The sequence below is a fragment of the Ovis canadensis genome, chromosome 19 (genome assembly GCF_042477335.2).
Source record: "Ovis canadensis isolate MfBH-ARS-UI-01 breed Bighorn chromosome 19, ARS-UI_OviCan_v2, whole genome shotgun sequence".
Classification (NCBI taxonomy): Eukaryota; Metazoa; Chordata; class Mammalia; order Artiodactyla; family Bovidae; genus Ovis; species Ovis canadensis.
In genome coordinates this window covers 42,110,100-42,132,050 of record NC_091263.1, presented here as the reverse complement: position 1 = coordinate 42,132,050, position 21,951 = coordinate 42,110,100, and the positions used below count along the sequence as shown (strand labels likewise).

Sequence of the window (21,951 nt, the reverse complement as noted above, 5' to 3'; positions counted from 1 at the left end):
GAGTGATTTATTCCAACACTAGTCTTGCAGAAGAAGTGACTTCATGTTTAGCATTCAGTCTTATTTTATATGAGTCCCAGAATATCAACAGACGAGCTGAATGAGTGCATCCTAAAACTCAATACTTTTTGAATGGACAAAAAGAAAAAAAAAAAGGAAATGGGAAAGGGGGGGTGGAATAAAAGCTGTGTGCTGGGTCTGATTACTAATTTTCCATATTGGTGTTTCTAACGATCAGATAGTCATGTTCCATTTCATCATTTTTACTGTTTTTCAAAAAATGAACTTGATTGAACAAAAAAACACATAAACATTGACTTTCAGTTCAGTTTAGTTCAGTTGCTCAGTCGTTTCCCACTCTTTGCGACCCCATGGACTGCAGCACGTCAGACCTCCCTGTCCATCACCAACTCCTGGAGTTCACTCAGATTCATGCCCATTGAATCGGTATGCCATCCAACCATCTCATCCTCTGTTGTCCCCGTCTTGTCCTGCCCTTAATCTTTCCCAGCATCAGGGTCTTCTCCAATAATTCAGTTCTTCGCATCAGGTGGCCAAAGTATTAGAGTTTCTGCTTCAGCATCAGTCTTTCCAATGAATATTCAGGACTTATTTCCTTTAGGATGGACTGGTTTGATCTCCTTGCAGTCCAAGGGACTCTCAAGAGTCTTCTCCACCACCACAGTTCAAAAGCATCAATTCTTCAGTGCTCAGCTTTCTTTATAGTCCAACTCTCACATCCATACATGACTAATAGAAGAATCATAGCCTTGACTAGACGGACCTTGTTGGCACAGTAATGTCTGTGCTTTTTAATATGCCATCTAGGTTGGTCACAGCTTTTCTTCCAAGGAGTAAGTGTCTTTTAATTTCATGGCTGGTCACCATCTGCAGTGATCTTGGAGCCCAGAAAAATAAAGTCTGACACTGTCTCCACTGTTTCCCCATCTATTTGCCATGAAGTGATGGGACTGGATGACATGATCTTAGTTTTTTGAATGTTGAGCTTTAAGCCAACTTTTTCACTCTCCTCTTTCACTTTCATCAAGAGGCTTTTTAGTTCCTCTTCACTTTCTGCCATAAAGGTGGTGTCATCTGCATATCTGAGGTTATTGATATTTCTCCCGGCAATCTTGATTCCAGCTTTGCTTCATCCAGCCCAGCAATTCTCATGATGTATTCTGCATATAAATTAAATAAGCAGGGTAACAATATACAGCCTTGACATACTCCTTTCCCTATTTGGAACCAGTCTGTTGTTCCATGTCCAGTTCTAACTGTTGCTTCCTGACCTGCATACAGATTTCTCAAGAGGCAGGTCAGGTGTTCTGGTATTCCCATCTCATTCAGAATTTTCCACAATTTGTGGTGATCCACACAGTTTAGCCTTTTCCTAAACACTAATAATCACATAATCATGAGCTTGTTATGCTAGTTATATTCCTATGGTATTCTATTTAATAAATGAAGCATTATTACATTTCAAAAAATATTTATAAGCTATTTTCAAATCATCTTATCACTACTGGTAAGAATAACATCTGGAAAATCCTTGATCAGACAAACTTTCTCTTCACATTTAAAATTCCATTACTGATAGCAACTAACGTTTATTAAAACCTAAAATATGTTAGGAATGGTAGAATATACTTTTTTTATAATTTACTCAATTCTCATTATACTGAATTATAATAATGCCCATTTTCTATACATGGGTAACTTGGATCCAGAGAGTTTATAAAAACAGATTCTACATTCATGTTGATAGCAGCATCATCCACAGTAGACAAAAGGTTCAGCAACCTAAGTGTCCATCAATAGATGAGTCAGTAATCAAAATGAGGCTTATCCATATAGTGGAATACTATTTAGAACTAAATAGGAAGGAAATCTTGACACATGTTAGAATATGGGCAAGCTTTGAGGAAATTATGAATTAAACCAGTCACAAAAAGACATTCTGTATGTGAATCCACATATACAAGGTAGCTGGAGTATTTAATCCATTAAGGCATAATGTAGAATTGCAGTTGCCAGGGTGAAGGAGAGGAGAATAGGAGATGTTTAATAGGTACAGATTTTCTCTTTCATAAGGTGAAAAGAGTTCTGGAGATCAGCTACACAACAACCAAGCCTAACACTAAGGAACTATACATTTAGAAACAAGTAAGATAGACATTTTATGTCATGTGTATTTTTATCACAAAAATTAAAAGCAAAGAACTTGCTAAGATGCACAACTGGTAAGAGATATCACGTGGGTTCAAACAAGCTCTCGTTAATTCCAAAGTCTATGCTTCCCCTATTACATTGTGCTAACTATCTGTGACTTCAACTCTTGAAAGAGTTGACAAATGATTTGCCCATATGTCCATAGTTTTTATTCACTAATCCAGTATCTTGTCAAAGGTAGATGTCAACTTAAGATTTTATATGTAACTGACGGCCATTTTAAGGCAAGAAGTACAACACAAGGATTAAGAAAAAAACTTTTGTAGTGTTATTAGAAAATAAGTTTGATCTATTCCCCACGTGTCCCTAAGGAATGGTTCATGCAATGATAAAGTAAGATAATGAATTGGGTAAAGAATCAGGAAAAAAATATCAGTTACAATTTACCACGGTGTCAGCAGGACAACATATGGCTGGACACTGTTCTCAAATATAACAGGATTTAGAATGAATTTTCTAGCTCCATGATTTTGATAGTCTTCCAAGACACTACCCAACAAATGCTATAAATTTCACAAAGACCAAACTGGGACATTAATGCTGACCATCAACTTGAGAGCTTGAATATCGCTGATCATATTGAGGCTAAGAAGACAAGAAACAGAAAGAAAAAATAAGAAAAAAAAAAACAGAGAAACAATTGGTGTGTTAATTAAATACTTAAATGATTTGTTAACATAGTTCTAAGTGTTAAGGGAAAAAGCAGATAAGGAGGTGCCAACATCTCAAGTGGATTTTGAAAGATGATACGAGTTTCACATGTAGGGTTTGGGCCGGGCATGGCAGGGGGGATCCGAGGCAAAGGAATGACACAGGCCAGGGTGCAAAGGCCGAGAACTAACACGGTGCCGTGGGGAGCTCAGTCCTGATAGTACAGGTAAGGAGGAGGGGAAGAGATCAGAGCAAAGGCAGTTCGAGAGGCAGGTAGGAACTGTATTCTAAAGGGTCTAGAAAGTCAAAGGAACTAGAAAAGGAAATGTTTTGTAGGCAATTGGCAGAAGACTGAAGGAGGATCAGATCTGTGGAGCCAATAGCTGTGTGCTTTCATAGGTCTTCCGTGGGGCAGAGGGAGGGAGAAGGAGGAAAACCTTGGTGGAAGCTCCGTAGGGAACACACTGTAGCACTCTGTGTAAAAGGCAATAAAGATCCAAAGGCAAGTGATGGTAGTGGAGCTGGAGGGATGGGGCAGAACTGGAATCTGTGAACAGGTCAGAAGGAAGGCAAGACAGACTGGATGAATGACACAGGCCTTGCAGAAAAGGTTTCTATCTGGAAATCCCTTTCAGTCATTACATACTCAATAAGCACTTGCTTTGTGTCAGAGATTCCCCTAAGTACAGTGAGCACAGAGGTAAAGATATTGTCTGACTTCTAACCACGGACCATGTTAGTGGTTCCCAGAGATCAGTACTTGTACCACTAAGATGATTTATGTGGATAACATTTTAATTGCAAATATTTGCCTATATTCATATTAGGGAAAAAAAAAACAACTACTACATCCAACTTTTAGTTGGGTGCAATTATTCATAAAGATCATTCTTTTTGATGAGGCTGAAATTGGCACATCAGTGGTAATCTACTTTAAATACAACACATAGATTAAACTATGATCTAAATAATGACACAGAACAAAGGGCATTATACAAACAAATAACTCAGATGTTTTTAGTTGCACACAGATGTCTGGTAAAAACCCCAAAACACACAGTCATAATTCAAATTAACTCTGACCTAAGGATATATTAACTACAAATAATTCATCTCAAATTGAGCAATCAAGAACAGAATATCACTCTACTAATAACAATCATTAACACTCTGATTGGCTCATTGCAAAACTTATTTTCATGGACAAATTTCTGGCAAATGATTATGTTTCTTTTTGCTATTCACTGTAGTTTTAGCTGTTAAACTTTTCTCTGTTTAAATAATTGATTTGCTTTCATTTTTATAAAAAAAAAACTTAGGACTACCACCTTGTAATGGAGAGAATATTAATCATGTTCTGTTAATAACAACGATACAAAGCCTTTTAAAATAAATATATTTGAGTATTAAATATATTAGGGAAATAATAATCAGGTTGTTTGAGTACGTGACTAAAATCTTGCAAGAAATCATTCAATGACTGGAGATTGTAAAACATTAAGCAAATTATGAACAAAGTTTGATTATTGTATGATCCAAACTTCCCTTTAGTATCTTATCCTTACTTTCGACTTCCACCCTTAGTCATCTTTAGTTACCTTGTATTAGGGGATTCTCTGATGGTTCAGTGGTAAAGAATCCGCCTATAATGCAGGAGACATCGGTTTGATCCCTGAGTCCAATCCCTGGGTCAGGAAGTTCCCCTGCAGGAAGGCATGGCAACCTACTCCAGTATTCTTGCCTGGAGAATCCCATGGCCAGAGGAGTCTGGCAGGCTACAGTCTAGAGGGTGGCAAACAGTTGGGCAAGACTGAAGTGACTGAGCAGGCATGTACCTTGTATTAAGCCTTAACTGTTCTTCTTTTCTAGCTTACTAAGGTCAAACTTCAAATAGTAACCCTTTCCTTCCACAAACTATTAAAACTATTTACCTTTAAGTGAAAGTGTTAGTCACTCAGTCATGTCCAACTCCTTGGGACCCCATGGACTGTAGCCTGCCAGGCTCCTCTGTTCATGGAATTCTCCCGGCAATAATACTAGAGTGGGTTGCCGTGACTCCTCCAGGGGATCTTCCTGACCCAGGTATCGAAATTGCTTTGCAGGCAGATTCTTTACCACTGAGCCACCTGGGAAGTCCTAAGACTATGCCCTCTCTGAGACATGAGCTCAGAACCTTCAGATTATGAGATTGATGTGCTGCCACTTCGTTAAGAACTTACCTTTGTGCACCAACAAACAGCAAGCCTGAAACATCACAGACAAGATCTACCTAATACATTTCAGACTTACTAGATGCCCTGTGGCCATTCACAAGTCACCTGTACTGAGTTTACTCCCTTGACCTGATAGAAGCCGCAGTGTCTCAACTGCAAAAGAAGGAAAAAGGCTGGCAGAGCTATTGCTGAATTTAAAAACACAAGACAGTGAAACATCTGAAACTATAAAGCTTCAAATCAGACACTGCAACCTGAAAGTTCCCGAAAGCCAGACCGAGCTAACTAATATTTTTTGTCTAATCCAAATACTGTATTTTAATTTTGGGTAGGTGCCAAGATTTAAATTTGGGAAGTTTCATTTAAGTTCTAGACTTCTGGTTTCTTTTGCAAAACCAGACGATGAGAAACACTGGTCCTACAGTGATGGATAGAAAGGATGGGATGAAGGAAGAAGAGATTGCCCCACTCACCCACCATTGCTTATTGAAACCTGCCTGTCCATTGAAGGCATTTGAGGTTATCATTCTTCTTTCTAAATCAAGAGTCATTTGGGGTAATTTTTATATGTCTTGGGGATATTTAACCGACATATTTATATAAGCAATCCATCTGGATGGAATAAATTAACTTGTTGTATCTATAAAGGCATGAGGTTGAAGATGCTGAAGGACAGGATATGAAGGACAAAGGCACAGGCAGTATAGGCGGATGAAAGAGCAACTCAAGGATCCCTAAGTGTCTCTTGATACCTGCAATTTATTCTTAGCTCCTCCAGAAACATTTTTAATGATCCTGATTGGCTGGTAGGATTGATTATCAGTGTCTAAAAATGTTTTAGGGTAGACTGTATTATTATTTAAAGTCTCTGCAAATCCTGTTCCTCACCCTCTGTGAGAAGATCAAGCTCCCCTGCCTCTCTCTCACTGACCAGCAGCTTGGCTACAGTACTTTGTGGTTCCCTGCCCTTAGGAAGACATGTGTCCCCTTCTCACTGGCATCTCACAGACACTAGGCTTTGTCATATGGCTTTCTTCAGGCAGGGGGAGGAAAGCAAATGTGAAATGACCCCTTTAGGAGGCACTGAAGAGCATGGCCCAGCATTTTCCCTCTGCCGAGAGACCAGCATGACTTGGAGAGCAGCTGCTCCTCCAGTCTGGGTCCTGCAATGAAGACGGAATAGACTGGATCTGAGCTACACCAGTGATGGATATGTAGTGTGAATGGGAAAGAAACTCTTATGAGTTTAAAGCATCTGAGGTGTGGGAATTTTCGATGCTTCAGCTATGCTAGCCCAGTCTGACAGAGCTTTGAAGCATTACCCTAAGCAGCTCTGGCTTCCCTTGGGGGCTCAGAAGGTAAAGCGTCTGCCCGCAGTGTGGGAGACCTGGGTTCAATCCTCTGGTTGGCAAGATCCCCTGGAGAAGGAAATGGCAACCCACTTCAGCACTCTTGTCGGGAAAATGCCGAGGATTTTGCATGCTCCAGGAGGAGCCTTGTAGGCTACAGTCCAGGGGATCGTAAAGAGTATTACACGACTGAGCAATTTTTCTTCATTTTTGGGGCTTCCTTGATTTTTTTTTTCATTTTTTGGGCTCAGTAGGTAAAGAAACCGCCTGCCGTGCAGGAGACCCTGGTTCAATTTCTGGATTGGGATGATCTGCTAGAGAATGGATAGGCTACCCACTCAGGTATTCTTGGACTTCCCTTGTGGCTCAACTGGTAAAGAATCTGCCTGCAATGTGGGGGACCTGGGTTTGATCCTCAGGTTGGGAAGATCCCCTGGAGAAGGGAAAGGCTACCCAGTCCAGTATTCTGGCCTAGAGAATTCCATGGACTATACACTCCACGGGGCTATGATTATATGGGTTATAACTCTTACGATTATACAGTGGAAATGACAAATAGATTCAAGGGATTAGATCTGAGACAAGAGTGCCTGAAGAACTATGGAAGGAGGTTCGTGACACTGTACAGGAGGTAGTGATCAAGACTATCCCCAAGAAAAAGAAATGCAAAAAAGCAAAATGGTTGTCTGAGGAGGCCTTACATAGCTGAGAAAAGAAGAGAAGTGAAAGGCAATGGAGAAAAGGAAAGATATACCCACTTGAATGCAGAGTTCCAAAGAATAGCAAGGAGAGATAAGAAAGACTTCCTCAATGATCAACGCAAAGAAATAGAGGAAAACAAAAGAATGGAAAGACTATAGAGATCTCTTCAAGAAAATTAGAGAGACCAAGGGAACATTTCATGGAAAGATGGGCACAATAAAGGACAGAAGTGGTATGGACCTAACAGAAGGAAAAGATACTAAGAAGAGGTGGCAAGAATACACAGAAGAACTGTATAAAAAAGGTCTTCATGACCCAGATAATCACGATGGTGTGATCACTCACCTAGAGCCAGATATCCTAATGAGAAGTCAAGTGGGCCTTAGGAAGCATCACCATGAACAAAGCTAGTGGATGTGATGGAATTCGTTGAGCTATTTCAAATCCTAAAAGATGATGCTGTCAAAGTGCTTCATGCAATATGCCAGTAAATCTGGAAAATTCAGCAGTGGCTACAGGACTGGAGAAGGTCAGTTTTCATTCCAATCCCAAAGAAAGGCAATGTCAAAGAATGCTCAAACTACAATGGCATTCACTAGCACACTAGCAGGTAAAGTCAAAATTCTCTAAGCCAGGCTTCAGCAGTATGTGAACCGTGAACTTCCAGATATTCAAGCTGGGTTTAGAAAAGGCAGAGGAACCAGAGGTCAAATTGCCAACATCCGTTGCACCATGGAAAAAGCAAGACAGTTTCAGAAAAATATCTACTTATGCTTTATTGACTATGCTAATGCCTTTGACTATGTGGATCACAAAAAACTGTGAAAAACTCTGAAAGAGATGGGAATACCAGACCACCTGACCTGCCTCCTGAGAAATCCGTATGCAGGTCAAGAAGCAACAGTTAGAACTGGACATGGAACAACAGACTAGTTCCAAATTTGAAAGGAGTATGTCAAGGCTGTGTATTGTCACCCTGCTTATTTAACTTAAATGCAGAATATATCATGCGAGATGCCGTGCTGGATTAAGCACAAGCTGCAATCAGGATTGCCAGGAGAAATATCAGTAACCTCAGAGACACAGATGACACTACCCTTACGGCAGAAAGCAAAGAAGACCTAAAGAGCCTCTTGATGAAAGTTAAAGAGGAGAGTGAAGAATTTGGCTTACAACTCAACATTTAGAAAACTAAGATCATGTCATCCAGTCCTATTACTTCATGGCAAATAGATGGGGAAACAATGGAAACAGTGACAGATTTTATTTTGGGGGGCTCCAAAATCACTGAAGATGGTAACTTTAGCCATGAAATTAAAAGATGCTTGGGCCTTGGAAGAAAATCTATCACCAACCTAGAGAGCATATAAAGAAGCAGAGACATTATTTTGCCTGTCTGTCTAGTCAAAGCTATGGTTTTTCCAGTAGTCATGTTTGGATGTGAGAGTTGGACTATAAAGAAAGCTGAGTGTGGAAGAATGGATGCTTTTGAACTATGGTGATGGAGAAGATTTTTGAGAGTCCCATGGACTGTGTGGATATCCAACCAGTCAATCCTAAAGGAAATAAGTCCTAAATATTCATTGAAAGGACTGATGCTGAAGCTGAAATTCCAATACTTTGGCCACCTGATGTGAAGACCTGACTCATTTGAAACGACCCTGATGCTGGGAAAGACTGGAGGTGGGAGGAAAAGGGGATGACAGAGGATGAGATGGTTGGATGACATCACGGACTCAATGGGCAGGAGTTTGAGTAAACTCTGGGATTTGGTGATGGACAGGGAGGTCTGGCCTGCTGCAGTCCATAGGGTCATTAAGAGTTGACACGACTGAGTGATTGAACTGAACTGAAGCAGCTCTGATGAAACACAACGCATTTTTGTACCTGCATGGAGCTAGGTACTGAAGTGAAAATGGGCAGGAGAGAGTTGATGGCATCTCTCTTAGGAATTCCAGTTTTATTTTTCAGTTCCATCTGGTTAGAAACCCAACCCAGAAGGCTGGCTGAGTTCCACACTTTATTAGAACTAAGTTGATATACAATCTACACTTTTAAATTTGTGTAATCATATCTCAACTTTCATAATCTGTAGATTTTTCCTTTGTCAATTCAATCTACTGTATTGGCAGTACAGTAAATAGAAAGAAAATGATAAAAACTAATTCTAGTAGAAAAGTGGCACAGTGACAACACTAATTGATAGGCTGCAACATTATTTCAGTAATTTCAAATGTTATGTGACAAGAATAATATTGTCAAAGGCTTTTATTATTATCATTTTTTTAGCACCTATAATGATATCCTCCATATATCTGCTTATCAGACTCCTTAAAACCATCTCTGTAAGTTTTACTAAGTCTGCAGCTGCTTGACTGGATACAGCTGATTACAACAAGGCTGTTGATTGGATAAAGCTGGAAATATAAGCCATATCTCCCAATAGGAAAATGGCTAAACTGTGGCACATTATCACAATGGAATGTTATACATACACTAACATATTTATGAAAATTATTAATGATCTAAGGAAAGTTCTGATACCAGGTAACTAAATACATGGCAAAACCTCCACTGTCTAAGAGAAATACTTTATAGAACATAAGTCTGGAAAGAAATATCAATTTTAAAACGGACTTTCTGAGTGATAGGATTATGGGTGATTACTTTCTTCTACTTTCTTCCAATTTTTGGCAATGAATGTTTTCCTTTATTTATAAAAAGTAGAGGTTGTTAAAGAATATTGCTGTCAAGAATTTTCAGTAGTGATATCTTCATAGTGTGGAAAGGGAAGTTGGCCCTGACTTTCAAAACATGGAATTTTAAGAACATATGTTTGTTGTGACTTAAGGCAAAACTCAATAGATTTCTTGACTACCTGATGGTAACGAGCTGACTTACATGATAAGTGGTAGCTTGAGGATATACTTTCCACTCGGATTTCACTTGAGTTAAACATCAGCATTTGTAATTAAACTGCTAAAATATAGGACATGGTGCAGAAAACAAGTCACCAAAAGCCACTTTTTCCCAAGTAATAAGATATATTTGTCCTGAAATCACCGAATTATAAATTTATTTACCATAGGAAATTGATGCCATTAAAAAAAAAAAACAACAAAAACACCTGCTTCTTAGCATAAACTTGGAAAAGACTCTGCATGTGTACATGCTAAGTCATTTCCTGTTGTGTCCAACTCTCTGCAACACTACGGACAATCAGGCTGCTCTGTCCATTGTGTTCTGCAGGCAAGAATACTAGAACGGGCAGCCATGCGCTTCTCCAGGGGATTTGCCCAAGCCAGGAATCAAATCTGCGTATCTTGTCTCCAGCACTGGCTGGCAGGTTCTTCACCACTAGCACCACCTGGGAAGTCTAGAAAAGACTTTACTTGGGGTCTAATCTAGAAAGTCAGGGAAGAAATCCTTTCTTCATTTTTAAATGACCGGGGATTTCCTTAACTAAAATCTCTCCTTTAGAATAACATCAACATGAAAATTTGTAGTCTATAATTAGAACATTCACAAATTTTTAGAGAATTCATGGGCAAGGTAGGCCAATTTTTAAAAAAGTACCAAAGCTCCTACCAAGTAAAGTTCATAAGATTTATACATTTGTCCAAAGGGAGTATTTGATTCTGTATTAGCTGAAACTTCCTAATGGAATCCTGATTAAATTCACTGTTACATTGCTATCTTGCTTCAGCACTTAAAAAATCAGGAATCAATTTTCTGAAGACCACAGACTGGGGAAAAGAAACGTCTAAATCCGAGGCATGTGCATTGTTAGTAAACAGTATATTCTAATGCTGTATGTGTGATCTGTGGCATGTCATAAACAAACATATGTACATGGTATGTGATACACACAAAAGCCAACAAATAATATTTAGTCACTGGGAGAAGAACTGTCTTTTAGTCTTATTGGTTTCAAGAGAAAGCTGGATTTGGGGGCCATAAGTACAAATACACGCACAGGTCCTTTATGGGCTTCCTGGTAGCTCAGTGGTAAAGAATCCTTCCTGCAATGCAGGAGACATGGGTTCAATCCCTGGTCTGGGAAGATCCTCTGGAAAAGGAAATGAAAAGCCATTCCAGTATTCTTGCCTGGGGAAATCCTATGGACAGAGGAGCCTGGCAGGCTATACAGTCCATGGGGTCAAAAAAGAGCTGGATATGACTTAGCAACTTAAACAGCAACAGGTCCTTCACATTCCCTTAGTGCTAACATCATAAACAAAGAAGAAGCAGGTTCAGCTGTCTGAACAGACAAGACCATGTTGCTAGTATTTAAAAGGGAGAATGGCTTATTTTTTATTATATTTATTTTTTAACATCCAACGATACTGGTTTCCTTACACAGGAAGTTAGTTTTCATTTTCTTTAAGTTTATTTAAGTAAGAAGAGTAGTTCGTTTTTAAGAAAAAATACTAGGTACACACTAGTAGAGAAGGGCTACAGAAATGGCAAAAATTGAGAGAGCAGATCACCATCTAAAATTTGAGAAGCCTTGCACTGATATATATATGCATCCTGAGTCTTAGAGTGGTTGGTTATATAATCAAATTGTACCTATAAAAACTCTAGAATTTCCAAATTAGGTATTTGAAGCAGGAATATTCATTTTATCAACAGACTCTGAAACATTCTGACTCATATTCTTTCCATGCTTGTTTTATTCACATTTCCTTTTTACTTCCTGAGGACACACTTAATTGGCTTCCTTAAATTCAAGCAGTTAATTTTGGCTCAACTTACACGGATGAGCTTTCCATTCGGACATGTGAACGCTCAAGTGAAAAACTGATTTCACCACTTGCTTTCACTGTTTTCTCAAGGGGAGAATCTGGGCATGTGACAGAGGCCAGGCCAAACAAGGTTTTCTACCTACTGGCCACAACTTGGCTCTGAGTGGAGGAATCAGGAAGGAGCTGCCCAATTTTCCCAGCATGCTGAGTTGATAGAAATGGGCTTGGAGGTGCTTACTAGAAATTCTGTTACTCTGAAGAGGGTATCTGGTGAGAATGATGCCACCATGGAACAGAGCCAAGAAACAGAGAGTCTTGTTGATTTAATAAATATGTATAGGGCACCAACTATGATTACGTAGACAGTCATGATAGAGCAACGATCGAAACAGGGAAAATCTCTGCCCTGCAGGAGTCTGCCCCTCAGTCAAGGAAGACTGGTGAAACAGCAATAAAATAAATACGAACATGCCACAGCATGTATGATGGCTCTAAGTGTGACGAGCAGGAAGAAAGCAGTAAGGAAGATGAGGGAAGGTGGGGAGATGAGGTGCAGCGCTTTTAAATATGGCAGTCAGGGGCACTGAGGTTACATGTGAGCCTGGGGGAGGGTGCCACATGGGCCTCTAGAGGAAGAGCCTTCCCAGTAGAGGAAATAGCGAGTGCAGTGGCCGTGAAAGGAAAGTGGAATGAGTCAGGTGGAAAATAGCAGGAAGCAAGTCTAAGTAGGATTTGAAGTTGGATTATACAGGCCTTGTCCAACGTTTTAAGGATTTAGCATTCATCTGGAGTGGGATGGGAAGTGACTGGAAGGATCAGAGCAGAGGAGCGACACCATCAGTCCCACGCTGGCTGAGGGAGGCAAAGGCAGCTGGGCTGCAAGACCAGGGGCCACTGCTCTGATTCCTGTGGATCAGTGGGTACCAGGGCGGCCACAGTGAATGCCTTAAGAAGTGATGGATTCTTGTAGAAGTCAGGTTCTGGATCAGATGTAGGGTATAAGAGAAAGAGAAAAGTTGAGAGTGATCCCCAACCAAACTTTGTGCCTGAGCAAAAGAGATAATGGGATTGAATTTACCAAGATGGGGGAATACTGTAGAAGGGCCAGGTTTGAAATGGGGTGAATAATTTAAATAATTTTGCTTAAGAAATGGGTTTCCCTGGTAGGTCAGTTGGTAAAGAATTTCGCCTGCAATGCAGGAGACCTGGGTCAGGAAGCTCCCCTGGAGAAGGGATAGGCTACCCACTTCAGTATTCTTGGGCTTCCCTGGTGGCTCAGATGGTAAAGAATCTGCCTGCAGTGTGGGAGAGCTGGGTTCGATCCCTGGGTTGGGAAGATCCCCTGGAGAAGGGAACAGCTACCCACTCCAGTATTCTTGTCTGCAGAATTTCATGGACAGAGGAGCCTGGCGGGCTGCAATCCATAAAGTCACAAAGAGTCAGACATGACTGACAATCAATTTGAGATAATGGATGATTCTCAAGGATGCGGAGAGCTGAAACTACCCACAATGAAAGCCAGAATTAACACTTGACTTTTCAGTCATACAAAGCAGAATACGTGGCCTCCACATTCTTTCTTGCAATCTCCAAACATAAACTTCTTAATATATATATCTCCTTTCAGAAGCCGCATCATTTCATCATTTATATGCCATCTGAAATTTTCCCTCATCAGCACCTTTAGATAAAAGTTGTTCTTAAGAGTTAGCTCTCTTTGGGTTGCCAGTAAAAAAAAATCCATGTTATTTAAAGATGCTAATTAGTGTTTAACTTAGAAATGCTTTAAAAAATACAAGTATTTGGATATCAGAAATTAGGTGCTTAATGGAAGCTACACGTGCAGTACTTAACTTGAGAATCCTTGTATTATTTACATTAATCAAAAATATCACCCAAGATCTGTATGAATATAAAGCCTTGCATACAGAATTCCCTGATTACAAGTACATGAAACTTGTACATTCTAAGCAAGATGGTGAAGGACTCCAGAAATTTTGGAGTTTTGAATTCATCATGTTCAGTCAAGAGGAAACACATAGTACTTCACACTTATGGGCTTCTTTAGATTTCATTCATCCACCTAGCCACCCACTCAACATTTAACGTGCAACCCCCAGTGCCATGCTGGGCTCTGGGGCTGGGTGAACAAGACACAGAAGGACTCTTTCCGCCTAAAGTTTACAATCCAGAGGAGAAGACAGATAGCAAGGAAGGATTCAAAGACGCTATTTTCATTCTTTATGCCTGAGGCATGACAATAATTCTCCTCATAATCACAGAAGCCTTATCAACGTTCTTAACTAGGATTTCAAGCTAATACCACATTATAGGTTAGGATGACTATTAAGAGCTGTCAGAAAAACATGTATACTATCATGTAAGAATTGAATCGCCAGTCCATGTCTGACGTAGGGTGCAGCATGCTTGGGGCTGGTGCATGGGGATGACCCAGAGAGATGTTGTGGGGAGGGAGGTGGGAGGGGGGGTCATGTTTGGGAACGCATGTAAGAATTAAAGATTTTAAAATTTAAAAAATAAAAAATTAAAAAATAAAAAAAATTAAAAAAAAGATTTTATTTGTTATTTTGGTATATTTGAAAAATTATGACCATAAAATTTCAAAATTAACAATGGTCTTTATATACAATCTTTGAATAGTTATGGGATTTTAATTATCTCTATGAATTTCCCATTCAGCATAAGAAAACTTTCTTTAATAATGCTGACAACCCCACAGACAAATTCCAGGTAAATTATGGCAGTAGGAATGTATCATTTTCAGGAGGATATTATTCAATTGTTGGACGTTCCATCATGCTCCAGCTCCATGAACACAGAAGTTCTGTCTATCTCTGATCACCTTAAACACGAAGTAAACTCCCAATAAATACTGGTGCTATGTATGACATGAACATTCTAATTACATGGTTGAAAGAAAAGATAGTACAGTGATTAAGACTAATTTGTATGGCTCTCTGGCTACTTACTCTGTGATCTCATGGAGTTATATAACCTCTCATATAATTATATACATAGTTATATAATGTCTTAGCAAACTCATCTCCAAAGTGTGAGACTACTAATAATTTCCAAGTCATGGTGTTGCTGTGAGTATTAAGAATCAATACATGAAACACACTTTAGAACAGTGACTGGAAATTGCTCTTTAAATTGCTAGTCATTAAAATCATAATCATCATCATTATTGTAACCTGCAAATTTCTGCTTTAGATGGGGTATTTATAAGCTATCTTTAAATTTCAAAGGGGTTTTGCTTTCTTTTAAAATTTTATTTCACGCACTGTGCATTACCATGATATTCCTATTGATTTATAATCAATCTCTTCCTTCTGTCTAACCAATGCACGAAGCTCTTCACTGATTCCATGATGATGTCACACCGTCTTTTACAATCATAATTTCTTAGTGAGTAATCACATCAATTATTAAGTCAGACGAAAGAACCAGATAAATCTGTTTGCGTATATTTGTGCAATCAGAAATTTTGATTAATACTGTGCTTTGAATATATAAATAATGATGTGTATTTAAATCTTACTGATTCACAAGTGTTATTGGGAATACCAAACATACTTAGTGAGAAGTTCTAAATGCAGAATACTTTTAGCTTACTGTCACACCTATATGTTCCATGGTCTAAGCCCCAACCATGCGCTATAAATAAGAGATTGGGTCAGGCTTCTTCTAATAATTAGTGAAGGACAATTAATTATCACATAAGATGGCTGCTTGTAAATGCATGCTGCTTAAAGAGATTAGAGTGTTTTATTGCTAAACTTTTACTCCAAACTCTCTTTTTTATAGATAATATTAATACAAAAGTAACCATATGGACTTTCCTTTTTTTTTTTTTTTTGCTGGTAAGAAAACCTCTTTAGTATTTTTTCAACTTAGGAAAATTTACAACATATTACTCTAAGAATTTCTTTTTTTCTATTTTGTTCTTTGGGTATAAAAATTTTTATCACTTTGACATGTATTGGCTAAACAACAAATGTCTTTTCAGATCGACATAACATTTTTTTCAAATTGATTATCAAATTATATTCTGTAACTCTTTCTTATTTTTTTTTTTTGCATTTCTTTTTTTTTTTTTTTAAATTTTAAAATCTTTAATTCTTACATGCATTCCCAAACATGAACCCCCCTCCCACCTCCCTCCCCATAACATCTTTCTGGGTCAAACCCAAGCACCAGCCCCAAGCATGCTGCATCCTGCGTCAGACATAGACTGGCGATTCAATTCACATGATAGTATACATGTTAGAATGTCATTCTCCCAAATCATCCCACCCTCTCCCTCTCCCTCTGAGTCCAAAAGTCCGTTATACACATCTGTGTCTCTTTCCCTGTCTTGCATACAGGGTCGTCATTGCCATCTTCCTAAATTCCATATATATGTGTTAGTATACTGTATTGGTGTTTGTCTTTCTGGCTTACTTCACTCTGTATAATCGGCTCCAGTTTCATCCATCTCATCAGAACATCAAATTAACACTGGTTAAAAAAAAAATCCAAAGCAGTAGAATTATGTTGTTGTTTGTTTTTCACTTAAAAAAAATTTATTTTTACTTTATTTTACTTTACAATACTGTATTGGCACTGTATGGCATGCAGGATCTTAGTTTCCTGACCCAGGACTGAACCCATGGCTCTCTGTAGTCGGACTATCTTAACTGCTGGACCACCAGGGAAATTTCTAGAATTATCTTTATATATATGTTTTAACTTAGATCTTCCCTGGTGGCTCAGATGGTAAAGAATCTGCCTGCATGTGGGAGATCTCTGGGTCAGGAAGATCCTCTGGAGAAGGGCGTGGCACTCCAGTATTCTTGCATGGAGAATCCCATGGACACAGAAGCCTGGTGGGCTATAGTCCATGGGGTCCCGAAAGAGTCAGACATGACTGAGTGACTACCATATGTTTTAATTTACCCACAACACTAGCCAATACAATTAAATTTTATACTATCTTTGTTCTTAGCAGTTTTAGCCAGCCAATGAAAATCTGGGAATTATATATGGAAACATCATTAATGAAGTTGGCGATCAAACAAAATAACTATTTCATTCCCATATACAGCACGTTCAAAAACATTTTTACTGAGTTAATTAATTTTTGGAATACTTACAAGAAAAATTGTTTTCTGCAAGCCAAATAATACATCGTTATGGTAAAATGAAAGTTAATCCCTTCATGCCTCACATTCCTCATCTTTAAAAAAGAAAGAAAGATGCTACCTATCTTAATGTGGTAGGTCTGAAGTGTAGATGTGGAAATACATGTCAAGCGTGTGGACATTAAATGTTCTCCGTCGCTATGATGGTGACAGTGTACTCAAGTGGCTGCACTGCATACAGTGACTACATAGATACTGGTTGCTGTCAGTTTCCTGGAAATATATGTGAACAGCAATCAAACTGCAAATCACTGATTTTCTTGTAGCCTACCTTAAAGCCAGGTTAATGTATAGCTCATAACTGGTGTTTGTGAATGCACCTGTGAATACACAGTTACCAAAGATTCAGCTTTGAAGGCAACACTGACTGACATCTCTGGTCAGATTTCTAAAAATATCAATATGTTCATGTGGACCAACATCTCTGGATGGTAACCTTTTATTGTACACTTCCCTCTTTTGAATAATGTAGGAAAGAAGAAAAAAAAAACACTTTTGATCATTTGGCCTAAACTTTAAGTTATTCATGCTTATTAAAAATCCTCAAGCTTTGGAGACGTAAAAATACATGAAATAATTTGCTGGTGGAGTCTTTAGGGTTTTCTATGTAGAGGATCAGGTCATCTGCAAACAGTGAGAGTTTTACTTTTTCTTTTCCAATTTGGATTCCTTTTATTTCTTTTTCTGCTCTGATTGCTGTGGCCAAAACTTCCAGAACTATGTTGAATAGTAGCGGTGAAAGTGGGCACCCTTGTCTTGTTTCTGACTTTAGGGGAAATGCTTTCAATTTTTGACCATTGAGGATAATATTTGCTGTGGGTTTGTCATATATAGCTTTTTAGCTTTTATTATGTTGAGGTATGTTCCTTCTATTCCTGCTTTCTGGAGAGTTTTTTATCATAAATGGATGTTGAATTTTGTCAAAGGCCTTCTCTGCATCTATTGAGATAATCATATGGCTTTTATTTTTCAATTTGTTAATGTGGTGAATTACATTGATTGATTTGCGGATATTGAAGAATCCTTGCATCCCTGGGATAAAGCCCACTTGATCATGGTGTATGATCTTTTTAATGTGTTGTTGGATTCTGATTGCTAGAATTTTGTTGAGGATTTTTGCATCTATGTTCATCAGTAATATTGGCCTGTAGTTTTCTTTTTTTGTAGTATCTTTGTCCAGTTTTGGTATTAGGGTGATGGTGGCCTCATAGAATGAGTTTGGAAGTTTACCTTCCTCTGCAATTTTCTGGAAGAGTTTGAGTAGGATAGGTGTTAGCTCTTCTCAAAATTTTTGGTAGAATTAATGTTCATCGCAGCACTGTTTATAATAGCCAGGACATGGAAGCAACCTAGATGTCCATCAGCAGAAAGCTATGGTACATATACACAATGGAGTATTACTCAGCCATTAAAAAGAATACATTTGAATCAGTTCTAATGAGATGGATGAAACTGGAGCCGATTATACAGAGTGAAGTAAGCCAGAAAGAAAAACACCAATACAGTATACTAACACATATATATGGAATTTAGAAAGATGGCAATGATGACCCTGTATGCAAGACAGCAAAAGAGACACAGATGTGTAGTGCAGATTTTTGGGCTCAGAGGGAGAGGGAGAGGGTGGGATGATTTGGGAAAATGGCACTGAAACATGTATACTATCAAGTAAGAAACGAATCGCCAGTCTATGTCCGATGCAGGATACAGCATGCTTGGGGCTGGTGCACAGGGATGACCCAGAGAGATGTTATGGGGAGGGAGGTGGGAGGGGGGTTCATGTTTGGGAAAGCATGTAAACCTGTGGTGGATTCATGGGGTATGACAAAACCAATACAGTATTGTAAAGTAAAATAAAGTAAAAATAAAAATTAAAAAAATACATGAAATAAACCAATTAGTGTGATCACATTTTTAAAAGAAACGTGAACAGACTTGACTGAACAGCCCACACTAAAATTTTTCAAAAGGTGCACACTCATATTCACATGGGATTTCTAACCAAAGATTTAGGGGAGTCAGGAAGACATGTATGTGTGCCTCTGAGTTTGACCTGGCTTTACAGAATCCAATGGGCTTATGGACTTGGGTTGTCCATCTAGAATAATAAAGAAGATTATTATTTTTAAATGGAAAGTCTGTTTTTTTGCCATTTAAAATATCGGAATGTACGTACGAGTTTTCTTGGTGGTTGCATTAACTGTAGCACTAAAGGGACCGGTACCAGCGCTGTTGAAAGCCCGGACAGCCGTGTAATATGCCAGGTTGCTCTTCAAGCCACGGAGTCTGGCTGATGTCACATTTCCTGCCACTTTCAGTTTGCTTGATGATTCCTCTTCTCCTCCATTATTCCAGTACCTCACCTGGTAGACAGAAAACATAAAAGATGCGGAAGGCTGACAAAACAGCATTCTTACATTAAATGATTTTCACTAACATGGGCACTGTAATTTATGTACTTCATCAGTTATTCCACAAGTAGTCATTAAGGACCTACTATGTGCTAGGTGGCTCAGTGATAGAGAATCTCCCTGCCAATACAGGAGGGGAGGGTTCAATCTCTGGGTTGGGAAGATCCCCTGCAGGAAGAAATGGCAACCCATTCTAGTATCCTTGCCAGGAAAATCCCATGGACAGAGGATCCTGGCAGGCTACAGTCCATGGGGCTTCACAAGGAGCTGGACATGACTTAGAATGCAGGCAGTGTGCTAGGTGCTGCTTTAGGCTCACAGAGGTGAAAGAAAAAGGACCCCAGAGGAGACAGATATTAAGTATACAAATAAACCATACAAAGTCAAAGACTAAGTGCTACATGCTGCTAGACCATAGCCTTATAAATGGGAAAATGAAGGGAAATCTGCATTTCTAATAGAGTGAGCTGCTCCTCTTTCTCAGACCCCAATCAACCTGGCCCAAGTTCTACTCCAGCAGCCTGACAGCTATGCTTAAACTCTAAAGGATTGTGAAAATCCCTTCAATGAAAAAAAGACTTGTCAGAGCAAAGACCGTCAAAAAGCCAGGACTGTCCACTGGCTTGTCCTACAGTGACAGCTAAGTGCCACCAAGTCCCCCTGTGCAGGCAGAGCTGGTGCAGAGAACAGGAATGCAGGCAGTAGGTAAATTTATGGGTATACTGAAATATTTCATTTGTATTTCATTATACTGAATTATGTGATATGATCTGAAACTTCTTATAAATATATATATTTACATTCACAGTACAAAAATATAAAAGTAAGTATGAGAGTATTTGATAAATTAAAGAAATAAGGGTAGAAGAGATAACCATAATAAGACATGTTCCCCAGTGAACTCCAATTTATGCAATGAAGTTTGGCGATGTTTGGTAGACAGTTTGCACCCTTCCTAACTAAAAAAAAAGAGACAAAACCAACAGCAGCAAGAAAGTTACCAAACTATTCCTCAGGTTTTCCTGTGATATGTGCCCTTTGGTTTGATTTTCATTGTTCTACTTTGACAGCAAAATATGAAAACAAGTAACCATTTCTATAATCTGAGTAAGTAAGCAGTTGCTTGAGCACCATGAAAACGGCAATCAAACCTTAGCCATCAGAGTCAGGAAGACAATAGAGATGTGTGGGGTCTGTGGAAAAAAGACAGGCAAGTCTCATCTTTGTAATGGAACCTCTGCTCAGCTCTGGCTGATGGGGAGAAGGTGGACCCAATGTTTACAGGTCTTCTTATAAAAGAAAGCAGAAATCCTGCTTTTAATGTCAAATTGTCCTAAGTGAAGAGTTGGCTCCATCTTTTAAAAACGATGTGTGGACAAACAAAATGTGTTTATAGGCTGCATAGGGTGAACCCATTTCAGTTCTCTGAGTAAAATATACCTAAAGCTACAGTTTCGTTTTGTTTTTTTCTTTTAAATGATCAACTATAAAATTATTTCTTTAAAAAATTAGAAGTAAAATATAAAATCTCAGGTTTTTCAATAATAATCACAAAATGCCACAGTAATATTATGCTAGATATTTCCCCCATATATGTGCATGTATATTATGTATGTATATTTATATATTTATATTTATATCAGTGACCCCTTAAATTCATGCAAAATACTCGGCTCATGGATAGGTTTATGTGCATTTTTCCGGGAAAGCAGTTGCCAATTTTCAGAAGATGCAAGCCCAAGTGATTAGGATTAAACTTAACATGTAGTTCCTACAGCTTTAAAGCATTAGATATACTAAAACTTAGGTTTCCTGGTCGCTCAGCTGGTAAAGAATCCGCCTGCAATGCAGGAGACCCTGGTTTGATTCCCAAGTTGGGAAGTTCCCCTGGAGAAGGGATGGACTGCCTACTACAGTATTCTTAGGCTTCCCTGGTGGCTTAGATGGGGAAGAATTGTCCTGCAATGCGGAAGACCTGGGTTTGATCCCTGGGTTGGGAAGATCCCCTAGAGGAGGGCATTGAAAGCCATTCCAGTATTCTTGCCTGGAGAATGCCCATGGATAGAGAAGACTGGCAGGCTATAGTCCACGGGGTCACAAAGAGTCAGACATGACTGAGCGACTAAGCACAGCACAGCACATACTCAAACTGGATGATAAAATTGTAGGAAAAAGAAATTCACATATCTGACACCATTTACTGTTCTCAAACAAAACCACATATTTTTTTTTATTAATTAGAAATGACATGCCAAATTGTCTTTTATAAAGTCACACCCAATAATTTGGGGCTTCCCAGGTGGCACAGTGGTAAAGAATCCATCTGCCAATGCAGAAGGTGTAAGAGATGAGTTTAATCCCCAGGTTGGGAAAATCCCCTGGAGTAGGAAATGGCAACCCACAACTGAGCACGCACATGCACACATGCAACAAATGGCTAG

The 21,951-nt window shown here is 39.0% G+C and overlaps 1 protein-coding gene across 1 annotated transcript in view; it reads right to left on the bottom strand.

Moving 5' to 3' along the window:
• The window catches only part of CNTN3 (contactin 3), a 403,835-nt gene that overhangs the window by 5,524 nt on the left and 376,360 nt on the right, over positions 1 to 21,951 (bottom strand). Inside the window, exon 20 of the mRNA XM_069562133.1 lies at positions 19,276 to 19,462. Coding sequence (XP_069418234.1) covers positions 19,276 to 19,462 — 187 coding nt within the window. The remainder of the gene's footprint in view (positions 1 to 19,275; positions 19,463 to 21,951) is intronic.